Source organism: Panthera onca, chromosome D4 (genome assembly GCF_046562875.1).
Source record: "Panthera onca isolate mPanOnc1 chromosome D4, mPanOnc1 haplotype 2, whole genome shotgun sequence".
Classification (NCBI taxonomy): Eukaryota; Metazoa; Chordata; class Mammalia; order Carnivora; family Felidae; genus Panthera; species Panthera onca.
In genome coordinates, this window is record NC_138351.1 from 8,505,739 (window position 1) to 8,524,590 (window position 18,852).

The window sequence follows — 18,852 nt, forward strand, 5'->3', positions numbered from 1 at the left end:
CAAACTGTGACTACATTTTCCCTTTGTTGATCTCTTTCATCCCCTCAGTATCTCCATTGAGAAGTCAGTGGTTGAAAAGGGGAGAGGAAAGTCTTCACCAATTTCCTTTGAGGGCTTTTTGTCACGCTCTCATCCAGCCACTGTGGACATTAGAATTCAGCTTTGAAGAGTTTGCCTCTGCTCCTGCTTTTTAATGTCCCTCACGTTTCCTCTTATGATCCTTTTCCCAGGTTTGTACCTTCCGCCCCGTCCCCTCACATCAGCCCCCGGAGGGTTCCAGCTGCTTCTTCGGTCATGCAGAGGACGCAGCCCCCCCACCCCCAGCAGCCAGCGGGCGCGTCGCACCTGAAGTCTTACCAGCCAGAAACAAACGCTTCCTTTCAACCAAATGGAATCCATGTTCATGGTAAGTGGGGAGCCGGCCACCACCTTGAGTCTTGAACGGCGATGTTGTGCTGTCGCTTTTGGACAGATGTCTTAGTTACCAGGGGTGAGTTTCTGTGGTTCTATCACACACCAGGCTTTGGCTTTAACGGCTTTCCTCGCAGATGTCACCCTTTGGGGCACCTGAGCGGCTCAGTCAGTTGAGCGTCCAACTCTTGATTTTGGCTCAGGTCACGATCTCATGGTTTGTGGGATCAAGCCCTGTGTCAGGCTCTGTGCTGACATGGTGGAACCCGCTTGGGATTCTCTCTCCCTCCCTCTCTCTGCCCCTCCCCCACTCAAAATAAATGCATGAAAACTTCAAAAACTTTTTGTAAAATAAAATAGAATGTCACCCTTCATCATCCTGAACTCTCATAGTATTTTCCTGGTGTTGGTGCTAAGCTGATATAGCTTATGACACCCCAAAGTGGTCAGCCCAACATGGTGACCTGTTCATTGGCCGGGAATTCAACACCTCACAGATAGGCCCTAACGACAGCGTCTCGCTTCCTAAACAAAAAACAGTCACATAAAAGGGAACAGGAATGCTTTTGCCCAGGCGTGCCCCTCCTCCCACAGGCCCCATATCCCCAGAGCCTCTCCATCCTTCAAGGCCCAGGTGAAATGACACTTCCTCTCAGCAGCCCTCCCTGGTTTCCTAGCTGGATTTCATCTCTCCTGACTCTGGACTCTGATTGCACGTCACCTGCATCTCTCTGATGGCACTCTTGCTCTCTCTCTCTACCTCGTGCGTTACTACTTTGTGAGGAAAACCTGCCTTTACTTCCTCCCGAGGTCAGAATTTTCTGACTCGTTCTTTCTCGGAAAGAACTTCGCACAGTACTCTGCACGTTGTGAAGATGCGTAGATACATGAGAAGTGCAGAGAGAAAGAAGAGGAGAGAAGGAAAGCAAGAAAAATCACGATGGTGTTCACAAAATGTACAGATCCGCTGTGTAACTGGGAACATACGTGGAGAACTAAGTTTGGCTTAATTTCTTTCTTTACACCAGTTTTGCTGACTCAGGCACCTGTTTCTGTGAACATCCCTAGAGTTCAGATGCCAAGTCATGTAGAGTCAGACCATGCATAACGTTTTGCTTCCTGGGGGCAAAGGGGATACTATCCATTTAAATAAGAATTTCAACTCCTTCGGAAAACTAGGATTCTCCTCCATCTGTCTCTTGCTGATTCCTCAATTTGCTCACACGAGTTCATGACCTGAGCCGAAGTCGGACGCTTAACCGACTGAGCCATCCAGGTGCCCCTCCCTCCCTTGCCTTTATGGGACTCGTTGAGAAGAGGGATAATGTTTCTAGTCTTACAGCAAGCGTAACTCTTGGTGCAAAGTAGGCATTTAGTAAATATTTACTGAATAGATGATTGACACTCTCGCATTCAACAGATGCAAAATGAAACAAGACCCAGAAAATGAGATGTACCTTGTGATTTTGCCCTACCTCTTGGCCAAAGGCTCTTCTTCCATATTCCTCTTCTTTAGTGGAATCATGAATACATCGTCAACTTGAAATTGTTGAGTTGTTTTGTTTTTTTAACTTTGACTTTAATTGTTAAAAATTCCCATGGCCAATCAGAAACTGCTAACAGCAGCCTAAAAATAAATACATATGGTGAGTCTTTCTGGAATAGATCAGGGTACGGTTGTGCAAACTGGGAAATCATAACTCTCTCGTAGAAGATGGGCAAGTGGCCCGCTGTGATGGGCTTGCAAAGGGAGTGTCCATGCTTTAGCCACTGGGCCACTTCTGGGAATGACGGAGTAGGCATCCAGACACAGCCTTACTTCATCCTCCAAGCATTTTGTCTGAAAATGTTTTTCTGGAACTTGCTAGGCACGAGCATTGCTCGTCAACTGCTCCTTAGGATGAGGAGAAAATTGGTCTAATATTTTTCAAGTGGGTGATACAGTGCTGGGGGCAAGAGGAGGTGCAGAGACCTTCTAAATGAGTTGTAATTATTGGCCGTGCCTTTCAGCTTCGGTTGGATTAGTTGGCTGGGTGACGTCATACAGCATCTTGGTCACGGGGAACTTCATCCCCTAATAAAACTAGGTCTTTAAAAGCCCAAGCACTGTGTCACAGTTGCTAACACAACAGCCACAATGAGTGAGTGTCCTGTCTTTCAAGAAGGTCATGGCTTTATTGAGTGCCGTCCCCCCCATCCTTTCCGTACTCCCTGCGGTAGGTAGAGGTCAGAGAAAATGTCATCAGTATATTTTTAGAGATGGGAACTGAGACCTAGAAGAATATCAAATGTCTAGGCATTGCTGCCTTCTTGGCAAAGCCCTTGGATGTCTTTTACAAGAGGTGCACATTTCCAAGCCACGTTCTTCATCTACGTGTTTCTAAATCAAAGGCACACCAAAATATGTGTCTGCATCTTTCCATGAGGAAATATATTTGTATGTAGATGCTGTTGCCTTACAGAGAGCCTTAGAATTCAAAGGCCTTTGGTCCTACAGATGTGGATGAAAATGTGGTCCCACTGAGTTTCACTCCCGCCATATTAATTGATACAGCGCTTCGACCTTGTGGTGTGTGTGTGTGTGTGTGTGTGTGTGTGTCTTTGTTTATTTACTTACTATCAAAGTATGCTTGACATACAATGTTATATTAGTTTCAGGTGTACAATGTAGTGATTGGACAATTTCTGTATGTTACACTGCGCTCACCATGATAAGTGTACATACCATCTGTCACCATACAACATTATTACGATATTAATGAGTGTTTTGTAAAAGGCGTACTTTGAAAAGATGAATAGTATTGCTTTTTCGAGTTCCCTCGCCTGGTAAATGACCTAGGACTAGAGCTCGGTTTTGTCAATTCTTCATCTATTCCGTCCATTGATCATGCCTTCATGAGGAAGGTGGATAAGGTGTCATTTCTTTTCATGTTTGAGTGTGGATAGCATTTACGGGCGTCTGTTTGGGTGGTATCTCCAAGGCAACTTGTAAGTACATTTTAGTCTTTTATTTTAGATGTAAACAGAGGAACAACCCTTTCCAAGCATGTAAGCTTGTTCCTCAGTCTTTTCTTTCTCTTTGGGACCATTCTCTTGCCCGGGCAAGCTTCAGAATTTTGCCTGGATTAGTTGCCCGAGAGTTGATATTTGTACATTTTGTTACGGTGCTAATGGATAATTTCTTTTTAAATGCCCTATTCATTCCGGGCTGTTAGAATGCCATGGGAATTCCTAGAACAGGGTTTTCACAACCCTCCTGCTTCTGGACCCATCAAGGAGAGGCCACATTCAGTTCCGCAAATGACACGAATGTCATTTAGTCGATGCAGTGATACAGGCAATGCCACCACTACTAATATCAAGAAGTACCCGGTTAACTCAGAGGAGGGTGTCAGAGAAGCGTTCCTAGAGGGGACTCCAGAGTAGGCTTTTGAAGATGAGTAGCTCATTGGGTAGGCTGTGTGGGCAGAGGCCTTCCGGGCAGGGGAAAGTGAAGTGCACAGGCAGGAACACAGACCACAGCACGGCATGTCAGAGAGTAGAGCCAAAGGCAGTTTGTTTGCGGCTGGGAGGCACAGGTTAAGCCTTGGAGTCGAGAGAGGGAGAGGAGGCTGGAAACCAGCAAGAGGAGCTCAGGGAGGGATTGGGGCCATGCTAAGCGTAATACCACTGAGTGGAGAGGCCATCCCGCCATTTTAGGAAAGTAAGCCAGGGCATTGTGTGGGGACTGGAACTGGAGAGGTAGAAATGTTACATGCGAACTGCTGGGATTATATCAGACCATCCCCATAGAGCAGCCAAATAACAGTGACCTGAATACACAGTCTGGTTCACTCAGGTGCGGCTGGTAAAGTAGAGGAATGATGTCAGAATAGCGCAGAATTTTGTTTGTCCGCCCGCAGTCTTTTCTAGGCAAGACGAGCTGGAGTAGCAAAAGAAGAGGATGAAAAAGCCTTCAGCCCAGCTGCCGCAGAGGCGGGAGCCCCTTTAGCCCAATCTTAATACAACTGGAAATGAGCACGACCTTAAGGGCTCCTTCCCCAGAGAGGAGCGCACCTGGCCTCACACGGCCCCTGGCTACTGGCCCAGCCGGTTCTAGCACCTGTCGTCTCAGTTCCTGCCAGCCCACGTTTCCAGTTGACACTGTTGTGCATTTTGGAACCACCAAGGAGCCTCCTGCCACCCGGAACTGGCTGCTCCAGTTCCCTCTTGATTATGTTGTTAGTGCTGTAGTTGGAAGCTTTCGTCGAGTTTGAGTGGCCTGTCCCAATCCCAAGTTTTCCCAAAGAGCCTGTTCTTTGTAACCCACGGGGCACAGAGCACGAGACTTTTCTGAGTTTGCTTCTTGTGTTAGAGCAGCACCCCCAGTGTATGGGTTTGCATGACGCCCGGTTGTAGACACTGCTTGGTGTGGGGGTGGCCCACGGAGCCCACGATGTGCCCGCCCCTGCCAGCTTCCGGCTTTGGCATCTGTGACTTCCATCTGCCTGGTGACAGCATCGGTGTGACGTTCTCTGTGTCTTGTCCCAGTGTCAGGCAGAGGGCAAGAGAGCAGTGAAGGACAAGCACCGCCCCCCCCCCCCCACTTCGTCACGTGGCTACCCTCACATGCAAGGATCTCTGGGAGGAAGGCTATTTCAGTGCATTGCCAGGCTTAACAAAATTGCGGTTCTGTTAATGATCTTTATCAGGAAGCCACGCTGCAGAGCCTGCCAAACATTCCCCGGGCCGGTTTTCCGATCTGTGAAATGGAACTGTCTCACAGATTCCTTCACACAGATCGCCTCTGAGAAATCCAGAGTAGAGGCTTTCTGGGGATTCTGCCTCCCAGTCGCTTAGGTCTCTGTGTTTTCCACCGCTTGCTCTTGTTTTCACCTCTGGAATTGCCAGTTGCCAACACACAGATTTCCATCACACGTGACCCAGTCATTAGATTTCATTGGGAAAACACCACAGAGCTGCCTCCCAGCCCTAGCAGGCTGATAGCAGGGCACTGGCAGGGAGCGGGAGCCTTCTCTGTCCGTCCTGGCTCCTGTGGTTCTCTCTCGTGATTTAGAACTGCCCTGCCTGCTGGCCCTGTAGGAGCTGGCCGGTCAGCTCCCAGACGCTGGTGGCATTCTCCCTCCCCAGTGTGGCCGTGGTAAGCCTGACAGCCCCATTGAAATTGACTACACCAGGAAACAAAAGGTTTCCAGCCACCAACAGGCCTCCCGGAACAAAACACGTTTGTAAATGGCTTGTCCTACCATCTTCCAAGCTGAAGAACCCTCAGAGCATTGATATTTAAATGGAATGAGGAGGCAGTTATGCGTTTACCTTCTTCCTCTACACTCCCCTGTTTACTTACAGCGATTATGCAATGGCACTTTCCAGAAGAGTCCTATGGGTTACCACCGTGGCTGATCTCATTGCCGGGGGTTAATGTGAACTGTTTAAAGGTTAGTGTTTTTGAAGGCAGATGGTAGAGACAATAAACATACCCCATCCCACAGGAAATTTAGTCACATCTGCGTTCGTGCAGTTGTGAAATAATACATCGCAAGCCTAGAAATCGTATTGCTTAGAATTTAAGCGTGTGTCACCGCTTCCCCTTGAAATCTCTGGAAAACCAATAAGATTGATTGTAAATCAGATCTTCACCGAGGAAGCTGAAGGAGCATGAGCCGGTGATGTCTTTCCGATGGTACCATCAGCAGCCCCAATCAGGACTCATTTTTGGTATCAGCCATGAGGTTATTCATGTTCATATAGTCCTAGGGATGGAGTATTAGATCCGGAGGAATTCTTAATTACTCTTATACACTTAATTACTACAGAATTGCCCCAAGAGCAGTTTTCCATAACTAGTACTTGATGAATTCTGACAGTTGTGCTAATTCTATGAAACAAAAGTTAAATTTAGGTGCGTGTATGGGATGTAGTTGGCACAAAGCATGTTGGGCTTTGTGGGAGGGGCTCTTCATCAGAAGAGCTGTTTGAATGGTTGGTTATGGAAATGAACTGTGAGTAGTCTGTATTCGTAGCTAAGTATCTACACACACACACACACACACACACACACACACACACATACACACACACATTAAATCCACATACCCATAAGAACAGTTAAGATGACTGAGTCAACAGGGGTACCTGGGTGGCTCCGTCGGTTAAGAGTCCAACTTCGACTCAGGTCATGATCTTGAGGTTCATGGGCTAGAGCCCTGTGTGGGGCTCTGTGCTAACAGCTCAGAGCCTGGAGCTTGCTTCGAATTCTGTGCCTTCTTCTCTCTCTGCCCCTCCCCTGCTCACGCTCTGTCTCTCTCTATCTCAAAAATAAACATTAAAAAAAAATGACTGAGTCAACTAGCCATCACTAAACTAAGTGCGCTCGGGACAGGAACTGTATTCTCATGCAATGTTTTGCCCACAGTAAATGCTTAATAAAAGCCTATGGAATAAATAAGAATGAGCAAAAGGATGGAGGGGGAGGAGAAGGAAAGGGACTTTTGCCTATGACTCCTTCAACCGTTTGGTAGAGCCAGCCCTTGGCAAAACCGTGATTAGGAGTCAGGTCTTCGGGGCCCTTCTTTGAGCACTTGCTCCTGTTTTCTGCCCCTCTCATTACATATCCGGGGCTCACCCAACTTCCTGGGACCTCTCCCTGGAGGAAAGGGGATGGCCCAGTGATTCCCCGACACATTAAGGTTAGCTTAGTATAGGAAGTGTTCCTTCCCATGAGTCTTTGTGCACCTGGGATTGAGTGTCCGGCAGTGAAGAGGGAGGCAGGGGCCGCCCTGTGAGCAGGGGAAGCCGGGGCAGCCGGTGGAAGAGGTGTTTCGAGGCTTTCCCATAGGTAAAAGTCCCTTGTTTCCCCAGGCTGCCAAAGTGTTGTTTTCAGTTCTCAAAAGTATTCATAGCCACTAGCTTACATACCCTGAAATCGGTCATATTATCTCAGAAGGGATTACCAGAAGAGGACATTGGGACTTGCCCAAATGATACAGGGAGACAAATAATGAACTGTAGGGGGGTAAAAAAAAAAAAAAAGGAGATGAAAAGAACTTTAGAGTCAGGCGGATCTGCAGGGGAACCCTAAGGACAAGTCATGTGATGCCCCGAATCTCCGTTTCCTGGCTCTTAATAGGGAGGTAGCGATACCTCTCTTTCAGAGTTGGTGTAAGAATGAGAGAAAAATGCCTCGCCCACAGTAGATGCCCAGTTGATTAGAACTGTTGTTGGTTGTTGTGCTTTTTCTGCTGTGTTCCAGATGCTGGGTGCTCCGGATACATCCACTTGTGTTGTTTAACCCTCAGAATAACATTAGTAAAAACACCAACACACCCTCCCCTCCCACGCGAGGCTGCAAGATAAAGCACCTTGCTCTGGGTCACATACCTAGGGAATATCAGAGCCGGTTTGAGGAACAGTCTCACCCCACTCCCACACTCACTCTCCTTCGGGATGGTGCCCGTGCATACAGTGCTATGGAAGTTTTTAGTGGCTTGGGAATTCTGTCTGTGTAAAGTTTTAAGTGTGGAAGGGTTAATGATGGTTCTCCCAGGGCTCAGCTTCTGCTGGCAGTTCAGGGACGATGGTTCGTGAGGGTGGATGTACGTTGGGGCCCTGGGTGGCTCAGTCGGTTGAGCAACTGACTCTTGATTTTGGCTCTGGTCATAAACTTGTAGTCGTGAGATCAAGCCCCGTGTCGGGCTCTGTGCTGACTGTAGAGCCTGCTTAAGATTCTCTCTCTCTCTCTCTCTCTCTCTCTCTGTCTCATTCTCTCTCTCTCTCTCATAAAGAAAAGAGGAAGGAAGGAAGAAAGGGATTGTTTAATCCCATTTTATAGTTGAGGGATCTGAATCACTGAAACATTATGTAACTTGCCCTAGATTTCTTACTCTCGAAATGGTAGAGCTGGAAACTACACCGAGGACTGTCTGATGACAGAGTCTGTGCTCTCGGTCAGTGGATATGCGTCTACTGTGGGTATAGGGAGGGGAGCACTGGCTCTCTATCCTCACGGGGGCGGGGGTGGGGGGAGCGTTTGCCTCTCCAGCACATGTACCCCAGGTCACTTGGGAGACTGATTACTAACTCAACAAACCAGGGTTATTCGTCTCTTAGCACAGTCCTTAAAACACACTTTAAAAATTCTCACCGACTATTTTAAATTAGAAAAGGAAAAATTTACCTGTTCCTTTTTTGTTTTTTTAAGTGCTTAGGGTACTTAAGCTTATGAAGAGTTTAAGTTGCCTCCAGCACTGATGAGAGATAATGACTATGAAGGCAATGACTTTTTAAATGTTTACAGAAATGAAATGTGTGTGTGTGTGTATGTGTACTTAAATATACTTACACATATCCATGTGAATACATGCATGCCCCGTTATAAAAATGGGCTCACATTCTGCATTTTATTTTATGACTTACTTTTTTTTTTAACTTAAAAATATACATGCTTCTGCTTTCTAGGTATATGTATGTAGAGCAACTCCTTTTTAAAAATTTTTTTTAACGTTTATTTATTTTTGAGAGACAGAGTGTGAATGTGGGGGGGGGGGGCGGTGCAGAGAGAGGGAGACACAGAATCCGAAGCAGGCTCCAGGCTCCGAGCTGTCAACACAGAGCCTGACTCTGGGCTCGAACCCACGAACCGTGAGATCATGACCTGACCCGAAGTCAGACGCTTCACCGACTGAGCCACCCAGGCGCCCCAGAGCAACTCCTTTTTTAAAAAACTATACAGTACCTACAGGAACATGTCATTTTTTTAATCATTCCCCTACTGACAGCCTTTTTTTTTTTTTTTTTTTTGCTTTCATTAACAATGCTGTATTAAATCTCTTCATGCACATAAGAATGTTTACACAAACACTCTCACACGCGCGTATCTCTTTGCACGCTTTCTCCAGGAATTATTTCTGGAAGAGAAGTTGCCAGATTGGTGGATGTGCATGCTGTAAAGTTGGATAGGTGATGCCATAGATCCCTTACCAGAGGCTTTGCCGGTTTAGATGCCACCAGAGTGCACAGCCCCCGTTTCCCCACCCTAGACATCATCAAAGCATTTTAATTCTCACCAGCTTGTGCAACAAAGTTGTTTTGCTTTTTCCTTTGGCTACTACTGTGATTCAGCAGCTTTTCATTTTTTTATTCAGCTCTAAAGGTGCTTTCATTCTAAGAGGGATGAAGTGGCCATAACTGCTACTTGGGTGTTTATATTATTTATTGAGCATTTTGCTTACTCTTTCACCCTGCTGGGCAGACCATGTCACCGGCACTGACGGTTTGTTTTCTTAATTGGAACCCAAAAATGTATCGAAGAGAAGGAAAACATCCAGAAAATTTCCATTTCATTGACTATTGTGACGTTCCTGTCAGTTTCCTTAAAGGCATTTATAGAAAAGTGAGGAGCATTATTACAGATACAGGGCTTTTTCATTCTTTGGGGGAATTAATGACATTTTTTTTTTCCAGAAGCGAATGTTCTGTCTTATATCTGCAACTCATGAAGTTTAGCCTCTCTTTGAATGGAGCTCTTAAACTCAAGTTAAATATTTTCTTATAACTCTATTTTACAGGCTGCTTAGTTGGACTCTTCAGGGATGAACATATTAATGGCAATCTGTGTCTTGTAATTCTTGTATTTTTAGTTGGAATTTTCCTTGTAAACATGATAAGCACTTGATGGTTTAAAGAAAAAATGTGAATAGCTGTGGGTGGAGTTTCCTTAAAATAAAGTCAGGGGAGCCAACATCAGGAACATATGGGTTACTGGTAATGAGGCCACTGTGTTAAGAAAACAAAATAACAACGAAACGCCAGAATGGCCTTGATCTGTGCTCCCTCAGATCATCTGGGCTCAGACCATGTTGCAAAACAACCCAGTTTCCTTAGGACTTCTAGGTGGTTTACTTACAATTGTGAGCACCCTTTCTGATTACAGAAAATTTCCCTTTCCAGATTTCCAAAATGTTCTGACTAACCTCTCTATCTCATTCTCTAGCAAGGTCTCGGAGAACTAGACCTTAGAAAATGTGGCCATTGAAGTAAAAACATTCAGACATTTTTCTGGATCATTTAAGTGTAACAGCCAGCCTTTCCCTCCTGCATTCCTCCACCAAACCCAGTCTCTTATCACACATCCCAAAGCACAACTTCTTTTGAGTTGTTAAATTTTCTTGTCACGATGGCCAAATGATTCAGGAGATCTGAATGAGCCAAGCATTTACCCAAGGTCTTTGGCATCTGTGGATCTGGGCTGCTGTGGTGTTTTTATTCATACCGGTGAGGTGAAGGACAGTGCCTGCATTTATATTGCAATTTATAAATTACTCTTAGGTACAAAAGTGTTATCAGTAACTGTATGTTATATCAGTTATATCAGTAAGTTGTATCAGTAACTATAATGGAAGTGCTCAGTAAGATATTTGTTGGAGGAATCCCTGAATTCTCACTGTAACTTTGTGAGGAGAGTAGGAAATACACTTCTGCCCCTGTTTAGAGATGGAACTCAGAGTAGTGGATCAGGTTCCTTGACCTTGGGATGGTTTCCTAAAAGAGAGCAGGGCATTCTATGGATGGGTCCAGTTACCTAATTCTTCTGCCCAGTCTTTCACTTCCTCACGTTCAGTGGCTTCTCAGGCAGCTGCCACAAAAAGGTGGCCTGGAGAAGCACAGCTCTCAGGGCACCTGCACCAGGCCAGTCAAACCTTCATCATCTTTGTTTCTTCCTCCATTAAAAAAAAAAAGGAAATCCATGTTAGAACAGAAAGTCACACTGATGGGCTATTGTGTAGACGATCAGAATCTTTGAGCTTCGTTATGCTCCCTCTCACCATTGGTATTTGCACAGGAGGCTCTAGTGTGGGTGTCATTGACTCATTCTCAGATACTCTGCTCCTGTTATGTGCTGGATCCTCTTTGGGGTGCTAAAGCTATCTAGGTAGAGGGAACAGACACAACTCCTGCCTGTCCTGAGCTTATATCCAAGGGGTGACGTTTGGCAAGCAAAACCTTTGAACTCAGAGAATATTCCTTATGGCCTATGTGTAGGCAAGCTCTTGGCACATTTTGAGATGCTTAATCCTCAAAATTCAGGACTTCAGTGTGCAGTGGAATGCGATTGAGCAGGAAAGGAAGGACCCTGTGGATTATACATACCCATCAGAGCATGGACCCCCAGGTGGTGGTGGGAGGAACTCTTTCTAGCCAAAGGAGTTGAGTGGAGACAGCAGGCCATAAATTTGGCGGTCCAGATGAGTAGTCCGTGACCACAAGGTCTAACAAGATAAAAAGGCAAGTTTCCTGGCAGTCAGGTGGAAGGGGGGACACAGCTCCTGGAATCCAGTGACGTTCTTAAGGTTTCGTAAAGGTAGTGTCCCCTCTGCCATCTCAAACCCACTTATATATATTTCTTTACTGATTGACTTCAAGCCCAGATGTCATCTCAACAATTCAAGAGAATAGATTTGGGGGAGGCCTAGTAGTATAGAACAGGAACTTCACTGGGAGGCAGAGGTTCAGCAGGAGAAATACTCAAACCATTGGCACAAGATGGGGCCCACTCTTAGATGAGAGTGCTCGGAAATTGTGTAATCACGGACGTGGGTTCAAACAAGCAAGAAGTCACCTAGTCAGTGGACTGGATATATTGTGGAAATCTGGTTATAGCCGGACAACAGAAGTTTGTGTCACAAGATAAGTATGAAGCCCACAGTAAGACCAAGACTTCTGAGTCACTCAGATGAGGTCCCATGATTTCACCTTGACCAAGAACTTAAATATGCAAAAAGGGCCCCGGGGGTGGGGAGGGAGGCCATCTTGATCCATATCTGCTCAGAGTATAATCCAAAGTCACTTAAGGGCAGGCATCGTGACTTTATCCCCAAGAGTTCTCAGAGTCCAGCAGAAAGGGCAGGGGACCAGCCCAGGAAAGGAGATGCCCGTCAGAAATCCTCTCTTCCTCCATTGCAAATGAAATCCGAGCTGTTCTGTGTTTTCCTATTGGTGTATTTCATTTGGAAAACTTTCAGAAGGTTAAAAATCATCTAAAGGTGTTCTTAGTACGTTTTAGTCTTTAGTGTAAGAGATACCTTGTTAGACATGAAGATTTCCAGGTGGTTCACCCAGGCGTGCTGGTTCACTAGGTCTGCCCGGAGCTGAGCTAGAGCTGATGCCATGGTACCCACTTTAAGAGTCACTGGCCTAAACCCCACCCGTAGGATCAGTGCTCCCTTGCCGTGCTTCCCCAGTCAGAGGTCATCCAGAGGAAGCAATTGGCCAGTGGCGGAGAAAGTCAATACTTGCCAGCTTTCTTCTTCCTCTACTTCCCGGGGAAGTCCTGTAAATGTAGCACAATCTAAAACCTGCCAAGAGCCAGGGTGGCTCGCACGGACCCCAGCGGGGGCTGCAGCACTTTACCTGTGTCTGGAATCCTCTTCTCTGCCAGACCTTTCTTACAACAGAGCTAGCTTGGAAGGACAAAGGCACAGGGGATTAAATCTTCATTCTTTGCCATTCTTTCCTTGTTCTGCTTTCGACCTGAGTACCCCCGAGTCAGTTGCTTGTGAACGTTATGGGGCAGAGCTCTCCTCGACCAGGACAGATACACCTTTGTACTCAGAGAATGTAGGAGGGTAAGTGGCACCAGGCTGTTGGGTGGGACAAGAGGGGCTAGGATTCTCAGTGGGTTTTACCATTTGCCAAATACTGTCACGCTTACCGTTTCGTGTGATCCTTACAGCCCCTCAGTCGGGGGACGTACACCAGCAACAGGGTGCCCCCCACTCATACAGAAATTCCCAGCTCATTCTCCTCAATCCTAAGCAGTGGCCAAGGTGTTCACGTCACATGACCACCAGACGCAGTGTCCAGATCCCGAACCCTCCGTTCCGGGGCCTCACACGGATCCAGGCTTTTTGAGTCACAGGCAGGTGTTGGGTGTGAGCGGCAACTCATGGGCACCTGGGCCCTGCACCCCATCCGTTTGTTCCTGCTGCTTCTTCCCCTTCCTTCTGTGGGGATGATGATGCTGCCTCATGAGGACTGTTACCCCCCTTTTAGAAACAGGGACTCATAGGCTCAGAGGGGTTATGGTTTCCTCCAGGCCACAAAGCCAGGCTTTCAAATCCATTTTGGACTCTCTGGGTCTTCTGGTTTTGAGAGCCTTCATTTTATGTCATCTCCAAATGTTTCATTATCACCGTCAGAATTCACTGAACCATTTTACTGTCGCTGTAGCTACCCACACATGGCAATTACAGAGACACATTGCAATTAGTTTACTTTGGCAGCTTATCACTTTGAGAATTTGGAAGCCAGAGGCCACCACGCGTTAGGGTTTTGGGGGGGTTGAGGATATTTTAAATGAAAATGGATGGCGTCTCTGAACCGGAGCGTTCCCTCCCTCCCACCCTGCCGTGTCCCATTTCCCTGGTGCCCCGGTCAGCAACAGGCTCTGCCCACTCCCAGCCCCTTGTTTGGCCCTTTGTGGACATCTCCAGCAGACCCTCTCCCTCTTTCCCCACCCTGGCCCCGAACCCGACTCCGTGGGCAAGAACGTCAAACACCTTGAGTTGCTGTGCGGGGTGCGAGCACAGGAAAGCGCTGAGAATGTTCCGAGCGCGTCTCACTGTGGCATGTCGGCCGGCCGCAGAGGATGCAGATGACAATGGCGCCCCTTCTTGGATCCAGTTGGACTTTTCTAAGTAGAAGCTCTCAGCTCTGCACCCCACCTGACCCAGGGCAAGGGGACCAGGCATTTGCTCTGGTGGTCAATATTTAAGCCACAGCCCCAGGGTTCCTACAACAGGAATGTGTCCGATGGGAATTTTAAGGGTTATTATTTCCATTATTTTCCTCTTTCCTGGTACAGTAGCTGCTTAAATGTCAGTCGTAAATAGCTCAAGTGCTTTGCAAGCTGGTTCAGTTCTCAGCCCGAAGAAAAATCTGTCTTCCTCACACAGTCTGTGAGCCGCTCCTAAAGCTTCCCCATTTATAGACTCTGTATTAAAATGAAGAGTCATTTTCTCCACCACGTCCAGGGAGGAGACTTAGCAGAGTTCTAGCTACACGAAGACCTGAGTGGCGTTGATGGCCACGACCAGGAGCCCAAAAGTGACAACCAAATTGTGGAGATTCTGCTTTGAAGAGCAGTGTCATTTTATACTTAAGGGTTAGGAGAGAAAAACTGCTGAAGAATTGTTTGTGCATTCTACAGAACCTAGAAATACTTCTGATCTTATTTCATGGTAATAATAATTGCTCCTGTTTACGAAGGGCCTTCTGCACGCCAGGGAAGGCGATAGATGCTTTTATACACACTCTCGTATATAATGCTTTCCACAACCCCATAAAGTAGGTATTATTTTAAAAGAAAATGAGGCCCAAGCAGGAAAATAAGGTATCCAAACTGGATAAATGAACACAGCTGGTTAGCGGGCCATCCAGGATTCAAACCCAGATCCAAGTTGTCCGTGCAGTGGATAGAAATAAAATAGTGACTAAATCAGAAAATTGGCCAGAAGAAATTTCTAAACTGTTTCTGTTTTTACTTTTGAGGGTTTTTAGAGTTTTTTTGGTGGTTAGGTGATGTTTATTGATTTTTATTAATTTATCCAATGCTTTTCTCCCTATTGAAAGTGTATGTTATGAAGTGTTGGTCCAGTGTGAATAAGTTGCCTCTGATCTGGCAATAAGGTACGTCCACAAACGTGGCAAGATTCTGTTTAAACTCATTTGGCCCATGAGCTCAAGTCCTGGTAGTCTGGATGAACCGTGTCAACAAACAGACCAGGGTTTGAGTCTTCGTGTTGTACCTTGGTAGCTCTGAGGATCTTGGCAAATTATTTTAACTTCTCTGCTTCTTTGGCTTAACCTGGGGACCATGCCGTTAACACCAAAGTTATTGACAGGATGAAGATTTTCTATACGAAGCCCATAGGACGGTGGTTGACTTGGAGCAAATAAATATCAGTCCGTCTCCTTCCTTCTGACAGAATTCCCTGACTGGTTGGTGTATCACTAACCAGAGGGTTCTGCAAAAAATGCCAAAGCAAGGGAACTGTAAATGAGAAAGCTCTGAACTTAGTAGGAACTAATATGGTGGCCGTGTTACTTCTGCTGTCCATTTGCTTTTAAGATAAAGGCTGGATCCTTGAATAATTCCAAATACCTGGATGTTGGGAAATATTAAACTGGTTGCATGAATTTGCCACTTTTCTCTCCTTTGCGTGGCATCATATAAGCAAAGTCCTGATTGTAAACGCAGGGAACGCAACAACTCCTCTGCGTCCGTCCGTTTGTCTCTGCAGCGGGAACATTTGTTCAAATCCCCTCCTTGCTTACCAGACAAGAGTATCAGCTGTCTACGTGACAAGGAATCCTACAAGTATTCTCCCAAGGTGCCCTGTGAGTCATAAGCGTGTGATTCCCTGGGCCCTTCTTTCAGTAAGGTTGCAGCATATAAAATCAGACTAATAGGGCACCTGTGTGGCTTAGTCGGTTGAGTGTCCGACTTGATTTCAGCTCAGGTCACGATCCTACAGTTCGTGGGTTTGAGCCCCGCGTTGGGCTCCGTGCTGACAGTGTGGAGCCTGCTTGGGATTCTCTCTCCCTCTCCCTCCCTCTCTACCCCTTCCCTGCTTGTGCTCCCTCTCCCTCTCTCAAAATAAATAAATAAAAATGTCAAAAAATAAGCAAAATCAATAAAATAAAGTCAGGCTAACGAACCGAGATGTCAAAGATCACATGCTTGTCGCCTTCCAGGAGCGTTAGCAGAGGCTTCCCCCTCTTCTTCTGGTTGGCTTGTGTTATGGGTCATAGAAGGTATTCAAAGGGGGCAGCTCCAGGGTCCTGAGAGAGTAGAAGGAAATGCACGAAGAGCCCTAAGAGAGTTGGAGAAAGAGAAATCAGTTAGGGGAGCCGAAGGGAGTAGGGTCACATGTCTTCTCTGTTTGTCCCTGTCCCTGCTGGTTTGGGCTGTCTCTTTCATGGCCTAGGTTTCATCCATGCCCCTGATCATGCAGCAATTCTAGAACCGAGACAGAAGAAAAAAAAAACCCTCCACATTTCCTAAAGTAACCCACAAAATTATAGTCTCTGCAGAAAAATAATTAGAGCCATAAAGCTCATAAATACATAGCTTTCCTTCCACTCGGCTACCAAACAAACTGTGCCACCAAAGGGCTGAGATGCCACCAGCCCTGCCTGTGCCTCCGATACCCCCCTACCCTCCTCCCAGGCACGAATCAGTCAGAGCCACTGGAGGAGAAAGAGTCCCTGGGGCTGGTCCCCAGCAGAGCCGCGGGATGGGCTCCTCATGGGACCTGCCATCACGAGCCAGGGCCAGACGGAGGGCACCGCTGTTCCAAACCCTTTTGAAAGTTGTGAGAGCATCCAAACTTCTGCCTCCTCTGCTGCCTTTTCTGCTTCTCACCCTGCACGCATACTAGAGAAAAGAGGATACATCCCTTAAAGAAAATGCCCTTTTTGTTGTCGTCATAGATAGTCTGAAACTATATTACGTGGTTTCTCATTTGTATGTTTCTCTTTCTTTCCCCCTAAAACATAATCTCCAAGACGGCACGCAGGGTGTTTTAGCCAGCATTGTGTATCCAGCGCTCAGGTGCTTAGTGAATAGTTGTTGAGTGAAATAAAAGCAGAAAACTGGAAATGCTTGTGTTGGTGGAAGAAAAGGAAAAAGTGGCTTCTGCGGAGTGCCGATAACTGTGTGACGTGGGTCCTCTCTTCCAGTCCTCTCGATTTTTTGCTCTTACCTTATCAACTAGATACCGTGAACCCCTTTACAGAAATACCGCGACAGGGGCAGACACACACAGTAATCCGTGTTCCTTCTGGAAGGTCGAGACACAGCCGGCCCCAGAAGCCTGGCCGTGGCTGGCCACAGCAGGGCTTGGCCTGACCCCTGAAACGATGTCCTCAGGTCACACGGAGGTGATGGCCATAGGCATTATTTCCAAGGGGCCTCACAAAGGATGCTTCTGAGCCTGCTCAGGCCACACCTGGTTGGAGAAGTAGTTCTCAGAGACCTTGCTGTTGCCCGTGTGGGACTGCCCCTGTGGGCTGCCTGCCCCTCTAAGCTGTCATCATGGTCAGGGCACAGCTTGCCACAGGGAGGGGTCGGTCTTGATTCTGAACACCGTGCACCCAGCATTTTCCCTGGTGCCCAGAGTTTGGTGGTGCTTCCCACCCTCACCTTCGAGGAAAACAAGAATTGGGCTTTGCAAAGCCATCTGCCACATAAACAAACCCACTGGGTACACAGCTCCCAACACAGAGGCTTGACGAGGTGTGGGCTGATGGTTTCCCTCCCCTTCCATGGGGGTGAACGGTTGGGTAGAGCCTCTGTGTCAAGCTTTACTCCACCATCATGCAGATGGGATGTTGGGGACCGGCCAGTGCCTGTTGCCGCTCCCAGTGGGCACGGCCAGCTATGTCCACAGTCTGCACGAAAGCAAGTGGGCGACATGTTTCCTCTTCCTTCTACTTCCGAAGGGGAATGTGGCTCGCACCTTCAGGAGAGCTGAAATGCCCTGGAGGTGTAGCTTCGAACAGTGCTCATCCGCCCTCTTGAGGGCTGCAAGTTGGCTGACCGTCGTTTACTTATTTATATATTGGTCTCCTCCACAAAGATTGGAGTGGTAAATCTTCAAGGAAAAGATAAATGCAGTAAAGAGTCTAATATATTTCCTATCTTGAAGGCCATGAGTCTAAGAAGCCTTGTCTGGCTTTTATTTAAACCCTGGGTGGTGGGCCATGTGTTTTTCCTTCAGGAATTTAACCAGAAACATTGCTTTTTTCTTTTTTTTTTTTCTTTTCTTTTATTTTAAAGTCTATTTTGAGAGAGGTAGAGAGAGCAAGAACACGAGCAGAGGAGGGGCACAGACAGAGGGAGAGAGAGCATCCCAAGCAGGCTCCATACTGTCAGCGCAGAGCCCGATGTGGGGCTCGAAGTCACAAACCCGTGAGATCATGACCCGCTCTGAAATCAAGAGTCGACCCTTAACCGACGGAGCCACCCAGGCGCCCCACCACTGGAAACCTTTCTGAAACAAAATGGGCTAACCCTGGGAAGGGCAGATGGCTGTTTAAATTTCAACTAATTAAAATTAAATAAAAGTAAAGGGCCGGTTCTTCTGTAGCACTAGCCCATCTCAAGCTCTCGGTTAGCTGGACAGTGAGATACAGGTAGAAAGAGATCGTTTCCGTCATCGAAGAAAGACGGCCCTAGAGAACACCCTTCTGTGATCATATGTAGCCATGCAATTCCTCTCGCCTCTGGCTCCCCCCACCCGCCCCACCCCTTCCACTTTGGGAAGGAAACCGACACCCAGCTTCATGGGGCTGATTTGTCCCTTAGCAGCAACAGTGACTGTGAACTCCTGATCAAACCTGTCATCACAGAGGCCTCAGTGACCCCCATGTGACAAACTG

The 18,852-nt window shown here is 47.0% G+C and overlaps 1 protein-coding gene across 4 annotated transcripts in view; it reads left to right on the forward strand.

The window, feature by feature from the left end:
• GLIS3 (GLIS family zinc finger 3) overlaps nucleotides 1-18,852 on the forward strand; it is a 451,944-nt gene that overhangs the window by 420,984 nt on the left and 12,108 nt on the right. For all 4 annotated transcript variants that reach the window (XM_060610168.3, XM_060610173.3, XM_060610169.3 and 1 more), the window contains one exon: nucleotides 231-406. In XM_060610168.3, coding sequence (XP_060466151.2) covers nucleotides 231-406 — 176 coding nt within the window. The remainder of the gene's footprint in view (nucleotides 1-230; nucleotides 407-18,852) is intronic.